General features: G+C 60.4%; 1 protein-coding gene across 2 annotated transcripts in view; it reads left to right on the top strand.

The window, feature by feature from the left end:
- The window catches only part of FBN3 (fibrillin 3), a 128,002-nt gene that overhangs the window by 33,784 nt on the left and 76,299 nt on the right, over positions 1–17,919 (top strand). For both annotated transcript variants that reach the window (XM_039515824.1, XM_039515825.1), the window contains 9 exons: positions 3,725–3,850; positions 4,532–4,657; positions 6,223–6,342; positions 7,155–7,292; positions 7,372–7,422; positions 8,163–8,288; positions 15,458–15,685; positions 15,803–15,928; positions 16,349–16,477. In XM_039515824.1, coding sequence (XP_039371758.1) covers positions 3,725–3,850; positions 4,532–4,657; positions 6,223–6,342; positions 7,155–7,292; positions 7,372–7,422; positions 8,163–8,288; positions 15,458–15,685; positions 15,803–15,928; positions 16,349–16,477 — 1,170 coding nt within the window. The remainder of the gene's footprint in view (positions 1–3,724; positions 3,851–4,531; positions 4,658–6,222; positions 6,343–7,154; positions 7,293–7,371; positions 7,423–8,162; positions 8,289–15,457; positions 15,686–15,802; positions 15,929–16,348; positions 16,478–17,919) is intronic.

Here is a 17,919-nt window from a genome sequence, read left to right as displayed (position 1 = left end):
GACTAAACAATCCCAGTTCCCTCAGCCTCTCCTCATAAATCATGTGCTCCAGCCTCCTAATCATTTTTGTTGCCCTCCGCTGGACTCTTTCCAATTTTTCCACATCCTTCTTGTAGTGTGGGGCCCAAAACTGGACACAGGACTCCAGATGAGGCCTCACCAGTGCCGAATAGAGGGGAATGATCACATCCCTCGATCTGCTGGCAATGCCCCTACTTATAGAGCCCAAAATGCCATTAGCCTTCTTGGCAACAAGGGCACACTGCTGACGCATATCCAGGTTCTCGTCCACTGTAACCCCTAGGTCCTTTTCTGCAGAATTGCTGCCTAGCCATTCAGTCCCTAGTCTGTAGCAGTGCATGGGATTCTTCCATCCTAAGTGCAGGACTCTGCACTTGTCCTTGTTGAACCTCATCATATTTCTTTTGGCCCAATCGTCTAATTTGTCTAGATCCCTCTGTATCCTATCCCTACCCTCCAGCCTATCTACCACTCCTCCCAGTTTAGTGTCATCTGCAAACTCGCTGAGATCATTAATGAAGATATTGAACAAAACTGCCCCCAGGACCGACCCTTGGGGCACTCCGCTTGAAACCGGCTGCCAACTAGACATGGAGCCATTGATCGCTACCCGTTGAGCCTGACGATCTAGCCAGCTTTCTATCCACCTTATAGTTCATTCATCCAGCCAATCCTTCTTTAACTTGCTGGCAAGAATACTGTGGGAGACCATATCAAAAGCTTTGCTAAAGTCAAGGAATAACACATCCACTGCTTTCCCCTCATCCACAGAGCCAGTTAACTCCTCATAGAAGGCAATTAGGTTGGTCAGGCATGACTTGCCCTTGGTGAATCCATGCTGACTGTTCCTGATCACCTTCTTCTCCTCAAAGTGCTTCAGAATTGAAGGTTATCAGCACATGAACGTTTGCTACTCTTCCTGACTCTGTGCAGTGCATTGTGATTAACGTGGACATAAGAGATTAGTAAACGATCTACTGTGTCACTTCAGAGAAGATCTGACTTTTCCTCTCCTTAGCTCTAAGTCCAGCTCCACTCTCGCTGGCCTGTTCTTTGCTTCCCTTTGGCCTGAAGTGCTCCTTCAATTCGCTGTTCCTGTGGCTGTACCTCTTTTCACTGAGTTTATCCACAGGCAGGTTTGTTCACCAACTGGGCCCTCCCTTGTCCATTAGGCACCTTTGAACTGTATTCCTTCACTAGCTGTTCAAACAGCTGATCATGTTCTGTAGGTCCTGTGTAGGTGGGCGTCTCATTTACTGTTTCCAGGGTCCATTTTCCTCTAAAACAGCTTTTTGATCAATTCCCTTTTTCACCAATTAGATTTCCTTTCAGTTGTTTCCCTTGAGACTCTCTGTCTGGCACGAATGTGGATTTTATTTCCCTTTACTTCCCTCCTCTAACTGTGTCTGCTCACATACCCACAGCAATTTTCTTCTGCTTCTCCTGACTTGAAAACCATCTTCTTTTCCTTCTTTCCTCCTTCTCACTTCCCAGTCCCCTGTTGTTAGTCTCCTGTTCTTCTTCTATTTTCCCCTCCCCTCTTACCCCAGCTCCAGTTCTCCAGTGGCTCTAGATTCTTCTCCTTCTCTGCTTCGTCTCTAGCAGCTTCTCCCAACTGCCCCCTTCGGGCAGACCCTGAGCTGCCTCCCAGTCTCACTGCCTGTCTCTCGCCCCAGGACAGCTCCAGCAGGTGCTGTGCCAGGGCCAGGGTTACTACATGTGTGCACATGAGCCTGTGTGGGAAGAGGCTCATGTGCCTCTAGCAGCTTCTCCCAACTGCCCCCTTCGGGCAGACCCTGAGCTGCCTCCCAGTCTCACTGCCTGTCTCTCGCCCCAGGACAGCTCCAGCAGGTGCTGTGCCAGGGCCAGGGTTACTACATGTGTGCTCATGTGTCTGTGTGAGTGAGCATGTGTTTGTTTGTCATGTGGGTGCATGTGTGAGTGTGGATGTGAGAGTGAGCGTTTGTGTGAGCATGCGTGTGAGTGTGTCTGTGCCTGTGCACGCGTCGAGGGAGTGAGAGTGGATATGTCTCTGCATGCCTCTGATTCTGCCTTAAAAGCCAGCAACTTAATGTTAGGCAAACTTCCCCAGTCGGCTGCAGGCCCTGTGCTGTGCACTGGACTACGAGGCTGGTTCTTGGCACCCTGGGGCAGGCTGCATGCAGAGTGTGGCTTTGTGCCCTGCTTTGATATGAATTCACAGTGTGTCCGAGCGCATCCTCTCCCCTGTCCCAGCCATGCTCTGGCCAGCTCCCGGTGCATGGAAGTGCAGTGCTTGCAGTCTCCTGGAGAGAGCAGAGCCGATGGGAGCATGCTGCCAAGGGGCTGCTTTGGAGTAGACAGCTGGCAGGTCAGGCGGCAGGCAGCGTGCTGCCAGCTCAGCAGCGTTCAGAGCCGCAGGAAGAGAGCAACGCAGCCAGACAGTTCTGGCCTTTCCAAGTGGGAAGGAGCCAGAGGCAAAACCCTGGAGGCCTCTGCTTCTTTAAGGGCACTGTGTCTTGGTGCAGCACTGTCCCGAGCTGCAGGTCAGGTGCCCGTTAGCCAGGAGCTAGGGTCAGATATGCCCCTGGGCACTGAGTCACTGCCAATGTGGCCCAAGAACTCTGCCACACTGCAGTAGGGGAGTTAGTTTTGGGGTGGGGATCCCCCCACATCTGCCAGAGCACAGGGGCTGCCACTCAGACCGCTCATTATGGCAACAATAGGAAAAGGACATTGACTTTGGCCTGGCCCCTTCCTGCCTGGCAGCTGCGAGTCCTGTGAGCTCAGCACATAGCCAGCCGGGTGGGCGAGTTCAGCAGGGCATGTGGGTGCTGCCTGGGGACCATTCCTTGCCCATCTGGCTAAGGATTTGGCAGGAGAGCCCGCCTCAAGCCCAGCTGCCCCGAGACTGCTCTCCAAGACACCTGAATGGCACCCTGCCAAGCCAGTGGCTTCTCCTCCCTCCTCGCCAGCAGTGCTGCCTCGGGGGCAACGAGGGGGTGTGTGGAGTGCCAATGGCAGGCGGTGATGGCTGGCGCTCGGCTGCACCTGCTGTCAGGCTGCACTGACTCAGTGCATCGGGCTGGGTCTCCCATCCCCTAAGGCAGCTCCCTGGTCTCACGCTCAGCACTACCGCCTGTGAATCACACGCCTGCTGCCTACTGGGCTTGGAACTCCACATGGTCGATGGGAGAGACCCCAGGCCAGTGGGAGGGTGTTTCCTGCAACAGCTCCACACCTGCACTGATGGGACAGCGGACGGATGTGGACAGAGTTCACACTGACACAGTGCAGGGCACGGGGCATTCCCCTGGAGGTGTCCATCAGCCCGGTGCTCCTCAGGCAGGAGGAATTGCACTTCATGGCCCCCACGGTGTGTGCTCTGCACAAGACTCACTCCCATGGAGGTGGCAGCGTTTCCGTGCCACAGGGAAGGTGTCTGCAGGGCAGGAATTAAGAGTCCATCACATGCTGAGTGCTGGGTAGAAGCCCTTGCAGCTCTGAACCCTGGAGACTCTTGTGGGGGCAGGGCTGGGGAGCAGAGCGGTGCTGCACTCCCCGCATTGGCCATGGCTGGAGGGGGGGCGAGGGAGTGCCAGCAGAGGGATGGTTACAAGGGGCCTGCGAGCAGCAGGGGGGGCAGCGTTGGAGGCTGGAGGACATGTGGGAGTCGGCCGCTGTTCCTGCTCCATCGTTTTGTGTGGCTCCTTCCCCTGCGCAGATATTAATGAGTGCGCCCTCAACCCGGACATCTGCCCCAACGGCATGTGCGAGAACCTGCGCGGGAGCTACCGCTGCATCTGCAACCTGGGCTACGAGTCAGATCCCACGGGCAAGAACTGCGTGGGTGAGTTCCGGCCGGGCAGCGGGCACTGTGGGCAGCCTCTGGCCGGGGGCCCAGGCCGTGCTCAGAGCCAGGCGCGTGGCTGGCTGGGGGGAGGGGTGCAGGACAGTCGCAGGCCACAGATGCCAGGCCGGGAGGCTGGGCACTCAGTGGCAGGGTTCTGCACTGAGCCCAGGCAGTGGGGCTGAGGGTTAGGGCAGGAGCTGAAGCCCCAGAATGCAGAGTTCTTCGCTAGGGCTGATTCCCAGGCACTGAGTACAGCCCAGGTGCATGCAGCTGCAGAGCAGTATGTTTGCCAGTTACTACAGTCCCCAAATGCTCGGTGCCCTAACACCCTATCAAGGCAGGGGTGTAAAGCATTGAACTGTGGTGGGCACCAGTGGGGCAGCCCAGGCAAGCCAGGGCCTGGGGCAGTGACTGCAAAGGAAACTGAGCTCCCGCCAGTCACACTCAGCCTTGGGGTACGTCCCTTGGCCGAGGGGAGGAATCGCCGACTGCTGCCCTGCAGCTCTGCCCCATCCTGCTGCCAGGCCTCCCTATCTGGCTCTCGGGGAAGCTTTTCCCATCTCCTTTCAGGCTCATGGTGGAGCCCCTCAGGCTGACGCCTGGGAGCTCTTTCCAGCCCTTGCTGCTGGGGAGGCCTGGGCATTGTCGCGCACTAGCCCTGCCTGTCTCTGCCCACAGATGTCGACGAGTGCGCCGTCAATCGCTTGCTCTGTGACAATGGCCTGTGCCGTAACACGCCCGGCAGCTACACGTGCACCTGCCCCAAGGGCTTTGTCTTCAGGACGGAGACAGACACCTGCGAAGGTAACGGCTCCTCGGGCCCCACTGGCTGAGCCGGAGCACGGCTGCCTGTGTTCCCAGGAACGGCCCCATGTCAAAACTGCAACCTGCTCCCATTCCCCGCCCTGCTTTACACACTGGGCCTCGGCACAACCCCGATTTTCTGGTGAAGTTTCTTGCAAGCTGAAGTAGCAGCTCTGCTGGAATGAAGCTCTGGATGCTGTGGCTGTGGGCCCGTTCGGCTTTGCGCTGGCCAGGAGCAATGTGGGCAGCACACACTGAGCCGTCGCTCCGCAGTGAATCCCTCTGCCGGCCATAGGCGCCAACTTTCTCCGGTGCAAGTGGGTGCCCACGCCCACCTGCCCCTGGCCCCGCCCCGACTCCACCCCATCCCTGGCCCCGCCCCCATTCCAACCCCATTCCCAAAGTCCCCGCCCTAACTCCGCCCCCTCCCTGCTCCTATTGGATCCCTTCCCCAAATCCCCGCCTCGGCCCCGCCTCTTCCCCCAGCACACGTTGTTTCCCTTCCTTCCCCCTCCCTCCCTGCCTGTGAATCAGCTGTTTCGCGGCACAAGCACTGGGAGGGACGGGGGGAGAAGCAGGACGCGGTGGTGCACTCGCGGAGGAGGCGGAGGCGGAGATGAGCTGGAGCAGGGCCACGGGGCGGGGCCACGGGGAGCTGCCAGTAGGTGCTGAGCACCCACCAATTTTTTTCCGTGGATGCTGCTGCCCTGGAGCACCCATGGAGTTGGCGCCAGTGTTCCCGGCATGTTGCCCATTCTCCTGGCTGGGCTGGGCCTCACAGAAGCTCCTCTCTGTGCCTGACTAACCGCAATAACTTTGTCTTCCACCAGTTTTGCCCCGTCACTGCTCACCCCCTTCCCAGATCGTCACTAAACATCCTAGCAACACAGGGCCTCGCACAAAGCCTGGGGGTCCTCACTGGCTAATGGGATAGTTATTACCCCTCTGTGTCCTGTTCTTCCCACCGTGTCCTTCTCACCAGGGCTGCTTAGCTCCTCCGGCAGCCTTGCAGGGCTTTGGCAAAGGCCTTTTGACAATCCCATGGCTGCCGCAGCCCTCCCCTCCCCACTGCCCTGCCAGGGGCACAGGTGGGTTAGGGGAGCACCAGTCCCTTGTTACTTGTGGATCCGGCTCCAGGACTGGTCTGAGCCGAGGGGCAGGGCCGGCTCCAGGCACCAGCTCAGCAAGCAGGTGCTTGGGGCGGCCAAGGGGAAGGGGCGGCACGTTGGGCTCTTCAGCGGCAATTCGGTGGCGGGTCCCTCGGTCCCTCTCGGAGGGAAGGACCTGCCGCCGAATTGCCGCCGAAGAAGAAAGCGGCGCGGTGGAGCTGCTGCCAATCACGATCGCACCTTTTTTTTTTTTTCCCCGACTCTTGGGGCGGCGAAAACCCTGGAGCTGGCCCTGCCGAGGGGCTCACCGCAGGGTTACGGCTCATCCCGCTGGAGCGGCAGGGCTGGCCATCCAGGCTGTGGCTGGCTCCAAACTCCGCAGGCTGGGGCTGCTGGGAGCGCTGGGTCTCGGGTTCTGGGAATGCTGTTCTGGTAACAGTCACTCTCCTGTCTCAGATATCAACGAGTGCACGTCCAACCCCTGTGTGAACGGGGTCTGCAGGAACAACGCCGGCTCCTTTGCCTGCGAGTGCTCCCCGGGCAGCAAACTGGACCCCAGTGGCACCATCTGTGTGGGTAAGGGGCTCCTGACCGAGCCAGTGACGGGGAGGCACTGCTGGCACCCAGCGGCCCCACTTAGTGTCCATCTGCAACAGAGCCGGGCACGGGAGACAATCTCAGCCCCTCCCCTCGACAGGCACGACTGGCCTGTCATTGTCACACCAGATTTCCAGATTTGCCAGGAGCTGTGTCTTTTCTGTGCAGCCGGGAAGGCCCAAAAGCAGGCCAGGAGCCAGCAGTGTCCCAGCCACTGCCCTGGTGTAGAAGCAGGAGTTAGCTGGTGGGAGGTTCCCGGCAGTAGGGTCCCAGAGCCACCGCTCCCTGGGCAGAGGAGCTGGCACTGGCAGGCTGGTGCTCACACGCAGGTTTGACTTTCTCTGAGTTGGTCATTTTGCTAAATTAGCATCCGTGCTCGTTTGGACATGGCTCTGCACCAAACTTCCTGCACTCCTCCCTCAGGCAAAGCTGCCACTGTCCCACCTGTGAACAGCACGCAGGACAGGGACAGGAAGGGGACAGGTGGCAGCCCCAGCACAGCTGCCAGTAGCCAGTCTGCATTGCCAGCAGTTAGCGCACAGGGGTGACAGAGAGAGCCCAGCACAACAGGACAAAGCCTCCGGTCCCCCTGGCCCTGCTGCCGTGGGCGTGTGCACGTGTGAGAGACAGCGGGCCTGGAGGACAGCGCTCATTGTGTGGGTTCGAAGCCCAGGCGGCTTTCCCAGCAGGGACCCTGTCTTCCAGCTCCTTTCCACTGCCGTCCCCAGCTGTGACCAGGCTCCAGCCGGCGAGTGGGAACAGCTCTTCACTCTCTGCGTTTGTCTCCACAGACAGCATGAAGGGAACGTGCTGGCTGAACATCCAGGACGGGCGCTGTGAGGTGAACATTAACGGGGCCACGCTGAAGTCGGAGTGCTGTGCCACACTGGGAGCGGCCTGGGGCAGCCCCTGCGAGCGCTGTGAGATCGGTAAGGCTGCTCCGGGGAGCGGCACCTCCGCTGCCAGGTCTGACCCTTCCTTTGATGACGCCCCTTTGCTCTCTTGCAGATACCACCTGCTCCCGAGGGTTTGCCAGGATGAAGGGGGTCACATGTGAAGGTAACGCTGAGTCTATCGGAGGGAGGCTGCGGCTGGGGTCACGTTGCACTCGTTGTTTCCATACACCCCAGGCCTGGCAGGAGCTGACACGGGCCATCCCCTCCGTCCCTCCCTTCTGCCATCTGCCTGCCCCTTTCCTGGCCCCTGCACTGAGTATCACAGTCCTGGCAGTGAGGGCACCTTGCGGCGGCGGGGGATGTGGATTCCATGTTGTCCCAAGACTGGATAGACCCAGTCCCAGTGTGGTGACCTGGGAGCCTTTCACACCATGCCCAAGTGCATGTGAGCAGGGCCCCGGGCTCCCGCTTGGAGACCTCAGTGATGGTGCGTGTGTGACTCACCCTCCTGCATGCTAATCCGTTCCCCTGGCATCCCGCTGCCCAGTGGGGATGGACTCTGGCAAGGGTTGCACTGGGTTGCTGCTGCTTCCTGCTTGTGGCCTGCAGGGAAACAGGCTGGGGTTTATCTGTGGGGCAGAGCCAGGAACGGCTCCTCTGTATAGTGCCCAGTGCTGGAGCTGAGGTACCCATGGCTCCCTAGCGAGGCGGGCACTCACCCGGGCTGTGATCTGTCTGGGCTGGACATTGGGTTGCTAAGTTCACCACCCTGCGCTGTTCACCATGGTGGCTCTTCCCATGGCTTCCCCCACGCAGGCTTGTCCTCTGTTAATCCCTGGGCCTGGCTGCTGCTGCCAGGTGCTGTCTGCCAACCCAACTCCCTCCTTTGTCTCCATCCTGCAGATGTGAACGAGTGTGATGTCTTCCCCGGCGTCTGCCCCAACGGACGCTGTGTGAACACGGCCGGCTCCTTCCGCTGCGAGTGTCCTGAAGGGCTGACCCTTGATGGGACTGGCAGGACGTGTGTGGGTGAGGACAGCCGCTGCTGCAGAGGCCTCAGCCCCTCCTGTGCCAAGGAGGTGCTGGGGGAGCTGGACATTGCCATCACACAGTCGCCCATTGCTTCTGGCCCCTTCCCTCCATAGGGCTGGGCCCCTTGCTGTTCACCCTGCACAGGGAAGGGGATGAGATGCACAGAAAATCAGATGCTGACTTGAGCAGCTACCAGCCCGGCAGCACATGGGGAATGGTGTGGTTCTCTAGCAAATATCTCCAGCTGCTCAGCAGGCTCAGATGAGGGAGGGCAGGTGAGTGCAGGTAGGGCAGGTGAGCACAGGGGGGCCAGGTGAGCACAGGGGGGCCAGGTGAGTGCAGGGAGGGCAGGTGAGCACAGGGGGGCCAGGTGAGCACAGGGGGGCCAGGTGAGCGCAGGGAGGGCAGGTGAGCGCAGGGGGGCCAGGTGAGCGCAGGGGGGCCAGGTGAGCACAGGGAGGCCAGGTGAATGCAGGGAGGGCAGGTGAGTGCAGGGAGGGCAGGTGAGCGCAGGGGGGCCAGGTGAGAGCAGGGAGGGCAGGTGGGAGCAGGGAGGGCCGGTGAGCGCAGGGGGCCCAGGTGAGCGAGGAGGGCAGGTGGCGCAGGGGCCAGGTGAGCGCAGGGAGGGCAGGTGAGCGCAGGGGGGCCAGGTGAGCGCAGGGAGGGCAGGTGAGCGCAGGGCGGCCAGGTGAGCCCAGGGGGGCCAGGTGAGCGCAGGGGCCAGGTGAATGCAGGGAGGGCAGGTGAGGGCAGGTGAGCGGGGGCCAGGTGAGCGCAGGGCGGGCAGGTGAGCACAGGGGGGCCAGGTGAATGCAGGGAGGGCAGGTGAGTGCAGGGAGGGCAGGTGAGCGCAGGGGGGCCAGGTGAGCGCAGGGAGGGCAGGTGAGTGCAGGGAGGCCAGGTGAGTGCAGGGAGGGCAGGTGAGCGCAGGGGCCAGGTGGGAGGCCAGGTGAGCGCCGGGGGGCCAGGTGCGCGCAGGGGCCCCAGGTGAGCGCAGGGAGGGCAGGTGAGCGCAGGGAGGGCAGGTGAGCGCAGGGGGGCCAGGTGAGCGCAGGGAGGGCAGGTGAGCGCAGGGAGGGCAGGTGAGCGCAGGGGGGCCAGGTGAGCACAGGGGGGCCAGGTGAGCGCAGGGAGGGCAGGTGAGCGCAGGGGGGCCAGGTGAGCGGAGGGAGGGCAGGTGAGCACAGGGGCCAGGTGAGCACAGGGGCCAGGTGAGCGCAGGGAGGGCAGGTGAGCGCAGGGGCCAGGTGAATGCAGGAGGGCAGGTGAGCGCAGGGGCCAGGTGAGCGCAGGGAGGGCAGGTGAGCGTGGGGCCAGGTGAGCATAGGGGCCAGGTGAGCGCAGGAGGCAGGTGAGCGCAGGGAGGGCAGGTGAGCGCAGGGGGGCCAGGTGAGCGCAGGGGGGCCAGGTTAGTGCAGGGAGGGCAGGTGAGCGCAGGGGCCAGGTGAGCACAGGGGGCCAGGTGAATGCAGGAGGGCAGGTGAGTGCAGGAGGGCAGGTGAGCACAGGGAGGGCAGGTGAGTGCAGGGAGGGCAGGTGAGCGCAGGGAGGGCAGGTGAGAGCAGGGAGGGCAGGTGAGCGCAGGGAGGGCAGGTGAGAGCAGGGGGGCCAGGTGAGCGCAGGGAGGCCAGGTGAGCGCAGGGAGGCCAGGTGAGCGCAGGGGGGCCAGGTGAGCGCAGGGAGGGCAGGTGAGCGCAGGGAGGGCAGGTGAGCGCAGGGGGGCCAGGTGAGCGCAGGGAGGGCAGGTGAGCGCAGGGGGGCCAGGTGAGCGCAGGGGGCCAGGTGAGCGCAGGGGCCAGGTGAGCGCAGGGCGGGCAGGTGAGCGCAGGGGGGCCAGGTGAGCGCAGGGAGGGCAGGTGAGCGCAGGGGGGCCAGGTGAGCGCAGGGCGGCCAGGTGAGCGCAGGGTGGGCAGGTGAGCGCAGGGGGCCAGGTGAATGCAGGAGGGCAGGTGAGCGCAGGAGGGCAGGTGAGCGCAGGGGCCAGGTGAGCGCAGGGAGGGCAGGTGCAGGTGAGCGCAGGGAGGGCAGGTGGCGCAGGGGGGCAGGTGAGCGCAGGGGGGGCAGGTGAGCACAGGGGGGCCAGGTGAGCGCAGGGAGGGCAGGTGAGTGCAGGGAGGGCAGGTGAGCGCAGGGGCCAGGTGGGGGCCAGGTGAGCGCAGGGGGCAGGTGAGCACAGGGGCCAGGTGAGCGCAGGAGGGCAGGTGAGCGCAGGGGCCAGGTGAGCGCAGGGGCCAGGTGAGCGCAGGGAGGGCAGGTGAGCGCAGGGAGGGCAGGTGAGTGCAGGGGGGCCAGGTGAGTGCAGGGAGGGCAGGTGGCGCGGGGCCAGGTGGAGGGCAGGTGAGCGCAGGGGCCAGGTGAGAGCAGGGGCCAGGTGAGCGCAGGGAGGGCAGGTGAGCGCAGGGAGGGCAGGTGAGCGCAGGGGGGCCAGGTGAGCGCAGGGGAGGGCAGGTGAGCGCAGGGGCCAGGTGCCCGCCGGGCGGGCAGGGGAGCGCAGGGGGGCCAGGTGAGCGCAGGGAGGGCAGGTGAGCACAGGGAGGGCAGGTGAGTGCAGGGGGGGCAGGTGAGCGCAGGGGGGGCAGGTGAGCGCAGGGAGGGCAGGTGAGCACAGGGGGGCCAGGTGAGAGCAGGAGGGCAGGTGAGTGCAGGAGGCCAGGTGAGTGCAGGAGGGCAGGTGGGGCCAGGTGAGCACAGGGGCCAGGTGAGTGCAGGAGGGCAGGTGAGCGAGGGGGCCAGGTGAGAGCAGGGGGCCAGGTGAGCGCAGGAGGGCAGGTGAGCACAGGGGGGCCAGGTGAGCGCAGGGAGGGCAGGTGAGCGCAGGGGGGCCAGGTGAGAGCAGGAGGGCAGGTGAGCGCAGGGGCCAGGTGAGCGCAGGGGCCAGGTGAGCGCAGGGAGGGCAGGTGAGCACAGGGGGGCCAGGTGAGCGCAGGGAGGGCAGGTGAGCGCAGGGGGGCCAGGTGAGCGCAGGGAGGCCAGGTGAGCACAGGGGGGCCAGGTGAGCGCAGGGAGGCCAGGTGAGCACAGGGGGGCCAGGTGAGCGCAGGGGGGCCAGGTGAGCGCAGGGAGGGCAGGTGAGCACAGGGGGGCCAGGTGAGCACAGGGGGGCCAGGTGAGTGCAGGGGGGCCAGGTGAGCACAGGGGGGCCAGGTGAGTGCAGGGGGGCCAGGTGAGCACAGGGGGGCCAGGTGAGTGCAGTGTTGGAGATAATAGAGTCAGAGCCCTGGTCTACACGACAAGTTTAGGTCAATTTTAGCAGTGTTAGATCGATTTAACCCTGCACCCGTCCACACGACAAAGCCATTTTTGTCGATTTAAAGGGCTCTTAAAATCAATTTCTGTACTCCTCACCGAGGAGGGGATTAGCGCTGAAATCGACATCGCCGGGTCGAATTTGGGGTAGTGTGGACACAATTCGATGGTATTGGCCTCCAGGAGCTACCCTAGAGTGCTCCATTGTGACTGCTCTGGACAGCACTTTGAACTCCAATGCACTAGCCAGGTACACAGGAAAAGCCCTGGGAACTTCTGCATTTCATTTCCTGTTTGGCCAGGGTGGCGAACTCAGCAGCACAGGTGACCATGCAGTCCCCCCAAAATGTTTCTACGCTCCCCCTATTATCTCCGTTCCTGAGGTTATTGCAGATTAGAAGGGGGAAAAAACGCACTCGTGATGACATGTTTTCTGAGCTCATGCCGTCCTCCCACACTGATAGGGCACAGCGTAATGCATGGAGGCATTCAGTGGCAGAGGCCAGGGAAGAATTGCTGTGTTTGCTTAACGGCAAAAGTATCATGTCTTGCTAGCCATCCTGCCCGAGGCAGGTCGCTGTGTCACATGCACTCCACACTATGTCAGCCTTGGTGCAGGGGCATGGCCGCTTTGTGAGCAGGAAGGCCATAGATATAGACATTGCATTAGGTAGCTTCTGTACCTAGAGAAAACATTCCTGTGCATTCAGCAAAGTCTGTGGCAAAAAAAGAGAAGCCCGTAGTGTAGTGGTTATCGCGTTCACCTAACACGATAAACGTCCCCGGTTGGAAACAGGTCACTGTTTCTTTTCTGACTCCCCTCCTGCATTTTTAGTCTTAGAACAGACCACACTGTGAAATTTTACTTTGAATTATATCAATTATGAGTTAAATAATATGGAAGCTCTCTCTAAGTTATAGTCCGGGGTTCCTTACCCTTTCAGCTGCTCTGATAGATTAACATTTTTGTTAGGGGCGGGAGAAAATTTTCATGAAGCCTTTTATAGGGACTAAATGCTACCTCGGACTCTGAAATAACCTTAATGTGGCCCATAGAGTGCGATCCTTTGTTCTGGATTTGTCATTCCACAAGTTGAACTGCTCCTTACTATTGTCCAGGCTTCATGAGCCATGGGAGCGAGGGATAGGCTGGGGTAGGTGCGACCGCACGGTGCTGCTGGCTGGGAGAGCAGCCTGAGGCAGAAGCCTCCAGCTCGCATGATATTCCAGGCAGGACTGAATCTCCAGGAGACAAAACTTAAAGAAGAGAATGACCTGGAGTCGCTCCCATTTGGTGCTCTAAGAGGATTATAGCCATGTCTGTCCAGGCACCCCTGATCGACCTCACCGTGGTCTGCCAGCTGAGCGGGGCTGAGCGGGACCCTAGCTGGCAGGAGCTGGCGGACAGAGCCCCAGACTGGCAGCGGACTGAGCCACTCAGCCCACTGCTGGTCCGGGGCTCTGTCCGCTGGCCCCGCTCAGCCCGCTGCCTGCCTGGGGTTCCGATTATCCAGGCAGGCAGCAGGCTGAGCGGGTCCGGTGGACGGGACCCTGGAAAACAGGCGAAACGATTGTCTGCCGTTGCTTTCATGGAAGGAGGGAGGGAGGGGGGCCTGACGACATGTACCCAAAACCACCTGCGACAAAGTTTTTGCCCCATCAGGCATTGGGAGCTTAACTCAGAATTCCAACTGGCAGCAGAGACTGCGGGAACTGGGGATAGCTACCACAGTGCACTGCTCTGTAAGTCAACGCTAGCCGCGGTAGTGAGGACGCACTCCACCGACTAAATGCGCTTAGTGTTGACATACGTAATCGACTGTATAAAATTGAATTCTAAAAAAATTGACTTCTATAAAATTGACCTAATTTCACAGTGTAGAGACACCCAGAGAAATGTAGGGCTGGAAAAGACCTTGAGAAGTCATCAAGTCAAGCCCCCTGTGCTGAGGCAGGACACGTAAACCTAGACCATCTCTGTCTGCTCTTCTCTTAAAAACGTCCAGTGATGGGGACTCCACAACCTCCCTGGGAAGCTTGTTCCAGAATTGAACTCCCCAATACAAAGTTTTTCTTAAAATCTATCCTAGATCTGCCTCGCTGCAGACTGAGCCCCGTACTTCTTGTCCTACCTTCAGTGGACACGGAGAAAAATGAGCCCCGTCCTCTCTCTCACAGGTCGGCGAGTGCAGCGAGTTCTCCTCCCTGTCTGGTGTAGCCCAGGGGAGACAATGAGTCGTCACACAGCTCAGCACTGAGTGACAGTGGGATTCACCTAGAAACTGGGTGGGGAGCCATCTCCTGTTCATAATCTGTGCTAGTGCCCATTCACAGGCCATGCTGGATGGTCCCCAGCCGTGTGCCCACTCTGGGGTCCCATAGGTGCTCCACTAGCTGCAGCTGACAGCCAGTGACATGCCAGCCCATGAGGCATAGCCAGCAGGGGTCGATGGGAGTGCTCCCCATGAGGGTGAGATGCGGGAGGCTGTGGAGACGGCCAGTACAGCCCCAGCCCCGGAGAAGTTGGGGAAGGGGATCTGAGGAGGTAGGGAGAAGCCAGGCGCCAAGGGAGGAGGAGGAGGGGGAAGGGCAGAGGCAGCAATCCAGGTGCATCACCGGGCTCTGAGAAGTGCTGTCGAATGGCATTGATGCGGACACTGGTTTCTTGCACACCAGACAAGCATGCGCCGCTGCGGGGGCTGCTCTGGGACGCTGTGCAGCTCCTCTGGGGATGCAGCGTGATCCTGCTCTCCCATGCTAACGTTACTGCTGCCTCACCTATTGCAGCAGGGGTCAGGAACAGTGGATGAGCCAGGGCATTCTCATAAGCAAACTAGGGAAATGTGGCCTAGACGAAATGACTCCAAGGTGGGTGCACAGCTGGTTGAAAGAGTGGTTATCAGTGGTTCGCTGCCACACAGGGAGGACTTATCTAGAGGGGTCAGACCTGGCTCTGGTACTGTTCAGTGTTTTCATAGAATAGTCTTATAACGTTTGTGGATAGCACCAAGCTGGGATGGGTAGTAAACCCTTTGGAGGACAGGATTAGAATTCAAAACAACCTTGACAAATTGGCCTGAAATCACCAAGATGAAATTCAATAAAGACAAGGGCAAAGTACTTCATTAGGAGAGAAAAATCAAATGCACCACTACAAACTGGGGAATAACTAGCTAGACATAGCACTGCTGGAAAGGACCTGTGGGGCGGGGGGGGGCTCTAGTGACTCACAAATTGAATATGAGACAAGACTGTGAAAAGAGCTAATATCAGTCTGGGGTGTGTTAACAGGAGTGTCGTATGTAAGACACAGGAGGTAATTGTCCTGTTCTGCTCAGCACCAATGATGTTTTGAGGTGGGGTGGGGGGCTGGGGTACTCTCCCCAGGTCTGGGCACCACACTTCAGGAAAGATGTGGACAAATTGGAGAGAGTCCAGAGGAAAGCAACAAAAAGGCTCAGGAAAATCTTTGAGGAAGATTTCAAACAACTGGGCATGTTTTGTCCTGAGCAAAGATGACTGAAGGGGGATGTGATCACAGTCTTCAGATATGTTAAGGGCTGTTACAGAGAGGGAGGTGATCAATTCCTCTCCATGTCCACTGGAGGTAGGACAAGAAGGAATAGACTTAATCTGCAGCAAGGGAGATTTCAGTTCGATATTAGGAGAAACTCTCTAACTCTCAGGGAGGGACATGGGACCTGGGGCTGGCTGCAGTGAGCTGCAGGAGTGAGGGCTGCAGGCAGCCCTGCTGGGGTGAGGGCTGCTGACCCCTGAGAAGTTGCCTCTGGAGGCAGGGGAGCCCCATCCAGCAAGAGATACACCATAGGGCTGGCCTGCCCTCGGGAGTGCCCCAGGGAATGGAGAGGCCCCAGGCAGCTCTCTCCCTCCTGGGACGCTCAGCCTGGCTCTCTCCCCAGATGTACGTGCGGAGCAGTGCTACATGAAGTGGGATGAGGATGAGTGCACGGCACCCCTGCCGGGGAAGTACCGGATCGACATGTGCTGCTGCTCTGTGGGCTCAGCCTGGGGCAGCGACTGCGAAGAGTGCCCCAGAGCTGGCAGCAGCGAGTACAAGGCCATCTGCCCCAGGGGCCCTGGCTTTGCCAACAGAGGGGACGTGCTCTCAGGCAGACCCTTCTACAAAGGTGAGAGGAAAGGGGGTGAAAATCCCCTCCTGGCTGCAGCTGGTACCCAGGGACCTGTTCCTGGAGCCAGGAGACAGACACCCTCACTGCAGCACTGATGCTGCCTTCCCCCCACAGATGTGAACGAGTGTAAGGTCTTCTCCGGCCTCTGTGCTCACGGGACCTGTCGGAACACCATTGGCAGCTTCCGGTGCCTCTGCGGCAATGGCTTCGCCTTGGATGCCGAGGAAAGAAACTGCACAGGTAAGGGAAGAAGGGCCCACCCCATCCGGCGTCTCCCCTGGCCCATGCTGCCCTGCTGGGGTCTGGGTGTGCTACTGCCATGTACCCCAGTCTCCTGGACCAGCTCCTTGGGCAGGGCATTTACCGAGGGGGTGGGGTAAGATGCCACCCTGGGAGAGCCCCCTGCCGCATACACAGCCTGCCCCAAAGGGCGCCAGCTTCCAGCGTGTAAGGAGCAGGTTCTGATCCAGGCAGCTGATGTCTCCTCCCAGCGAGATGAGCTGCCAGAGCCAGCCCTGGCCAGTCTGGCAAGTCTGCATTCTGCTCTCCATGCTCTCAGCACCTGGGGCAGGCAGACCCTCACCCGTCAATGCCCCTGGCGGCTTGCCCCTAGCTGCAGGGGCTGGCTGGCTCCTGGCTGAGCCTCTCCCATGCCCACAGATATCGATGAGTGCCGCATCTCGCCGGACCTGTGTGGCCATGGCACCTGCGTCAACACCCCGGGCAGCTTCGAGTGCGAGTGCTTCGAGGGCTACGAGAGCGGCTTCATGATGATGAAGAACTGCATGGGTAAGAGCATCCCTGAGCTGTGCTCTGCACCTCCCACTGCTCTGGGATTGCTGGTGGGAGGGAGAACGAGTGCAGGGCATAGCCTGGCCCTGACCCCTGGAGAGTCTGGAACAGTCACTGCTTCCCTGCGGGGAGCCACTCTCCCGTGTATGTGTGGGGAGGGGGCGCAGGAGAAGGGCAGGGCCTCTCCAGGCCCTGTTCACGGGGAGCAGCTGGATCCATATAGCTGAGAGCAGAACAGGGCCTGAGAATGTGGAGAGAGCCCGGGGGAGCTGAGTGCCCTGGATACCGGCCCCCGGGAAAGCACAGAGTCTGCAAGGGGCCGGGGGGGGGGAGGTGCTCAGGGCCGGGGGGAGAGTATGGAGGGACCTGGGGGGGGCTCAGGACCTCGGCAGGCAGGTATGGGGGGCCACAGCGGGGCGGGGGGCTCTGCAAGGGGGGAAGCACGGCCTGTATCAGGGAGCATTGGAGAGACCCTGCAGTGGGGGCCAACTCGGGAATGGCTGGGAGTTCCCACCAAAGGCCAGACCCCACTAGCCTCACCCTGCTGGCAGGGAGCAGTGGGAGGGAGGCCCTGTCCTATTGCACATCCAAGGCTGGGGCCCCTGTGCTGCCCAAGTTACGCTGCCACCTGCTGCAGTGTCGCTCCGAGACCTGACAGGCACCGTCCGTGCTCTGCGTCCCAGGTGCTGCTGGTCCCACTGCAGAGAGCCCGTGAGGGGAGATGCCTGCCCCTGCTGCTGGCAGGGAAGCTGGGGAGCTCGGTTTTCCCCTTGCTCTCCCTCCACCGGGGCAATTTGTCCTGCTGGAAATATGGCTTTGGGGCGGGAAAGAGCAAAATTCCCCCCCTGGAACATTCCCTGGAGTGTAACCCCCAGGGCTGTCTGCGGAGCAGTCAGGGGACTCAGCCCAGGGGCTGCTGGGACCAGGCCCTAGACGACCCTTGGGGGCGGGGCCCAGGAGGGGCGGGGGCAGTACGTTCCTGGGCTCAGGCCTTGCTTGGGAAGGTTGCCCAGCTGCCCCAGCCATTTCCACTGGGGGAGCCCACTCCAATCTGAGGAAGCCCATTGTCAAGGTTCCCCCCCCACTCTGAACTTTAGGGTACAGATGTGGGGACCTGCATGGACACTTCTAAGCTTAATTACTAGCTTAGATCTGGTAACACTGCCACCATCCAGAAATGTCAGTGTCTGGATCACTTTCTGTCCCCCCAAAACCTTCCCCTCCCTGGGCAGCCTTGAGAGGCTTTTTCACCAAGTTCCTGGTGAACACCGATCCAACCCCTTGGATCTTAACACAAGGAGAATTTAACCACCCCCCCTCCCTTCCCGCAACAATTCCTGGTGAGTCCAGATCCAATCCCCTTGGATCTTAACACAAGGAAAAAATCAATCAGGTTCTTAAAAAGAAGGCTTTTAATTAAAGAAAGGTAAAAATTATCT

Source organism: Mauremys reevesii, linkage group 26 (assembly GCF_016161935.1).
Source record: "Mauremys reevesii isolate NIE-2019 linkage group 26, ASM1616193v1, whole genome shotgun sequence".
NCBI classification, from domain to species: Eukaryota; Metazoa; Chordata; order Testudines; family Geoemydidae; genus Mauremys; species Mauremys reevesii.
This window is presented reverse-complemented; position numbering and strand designations above follow the sequence as displayed.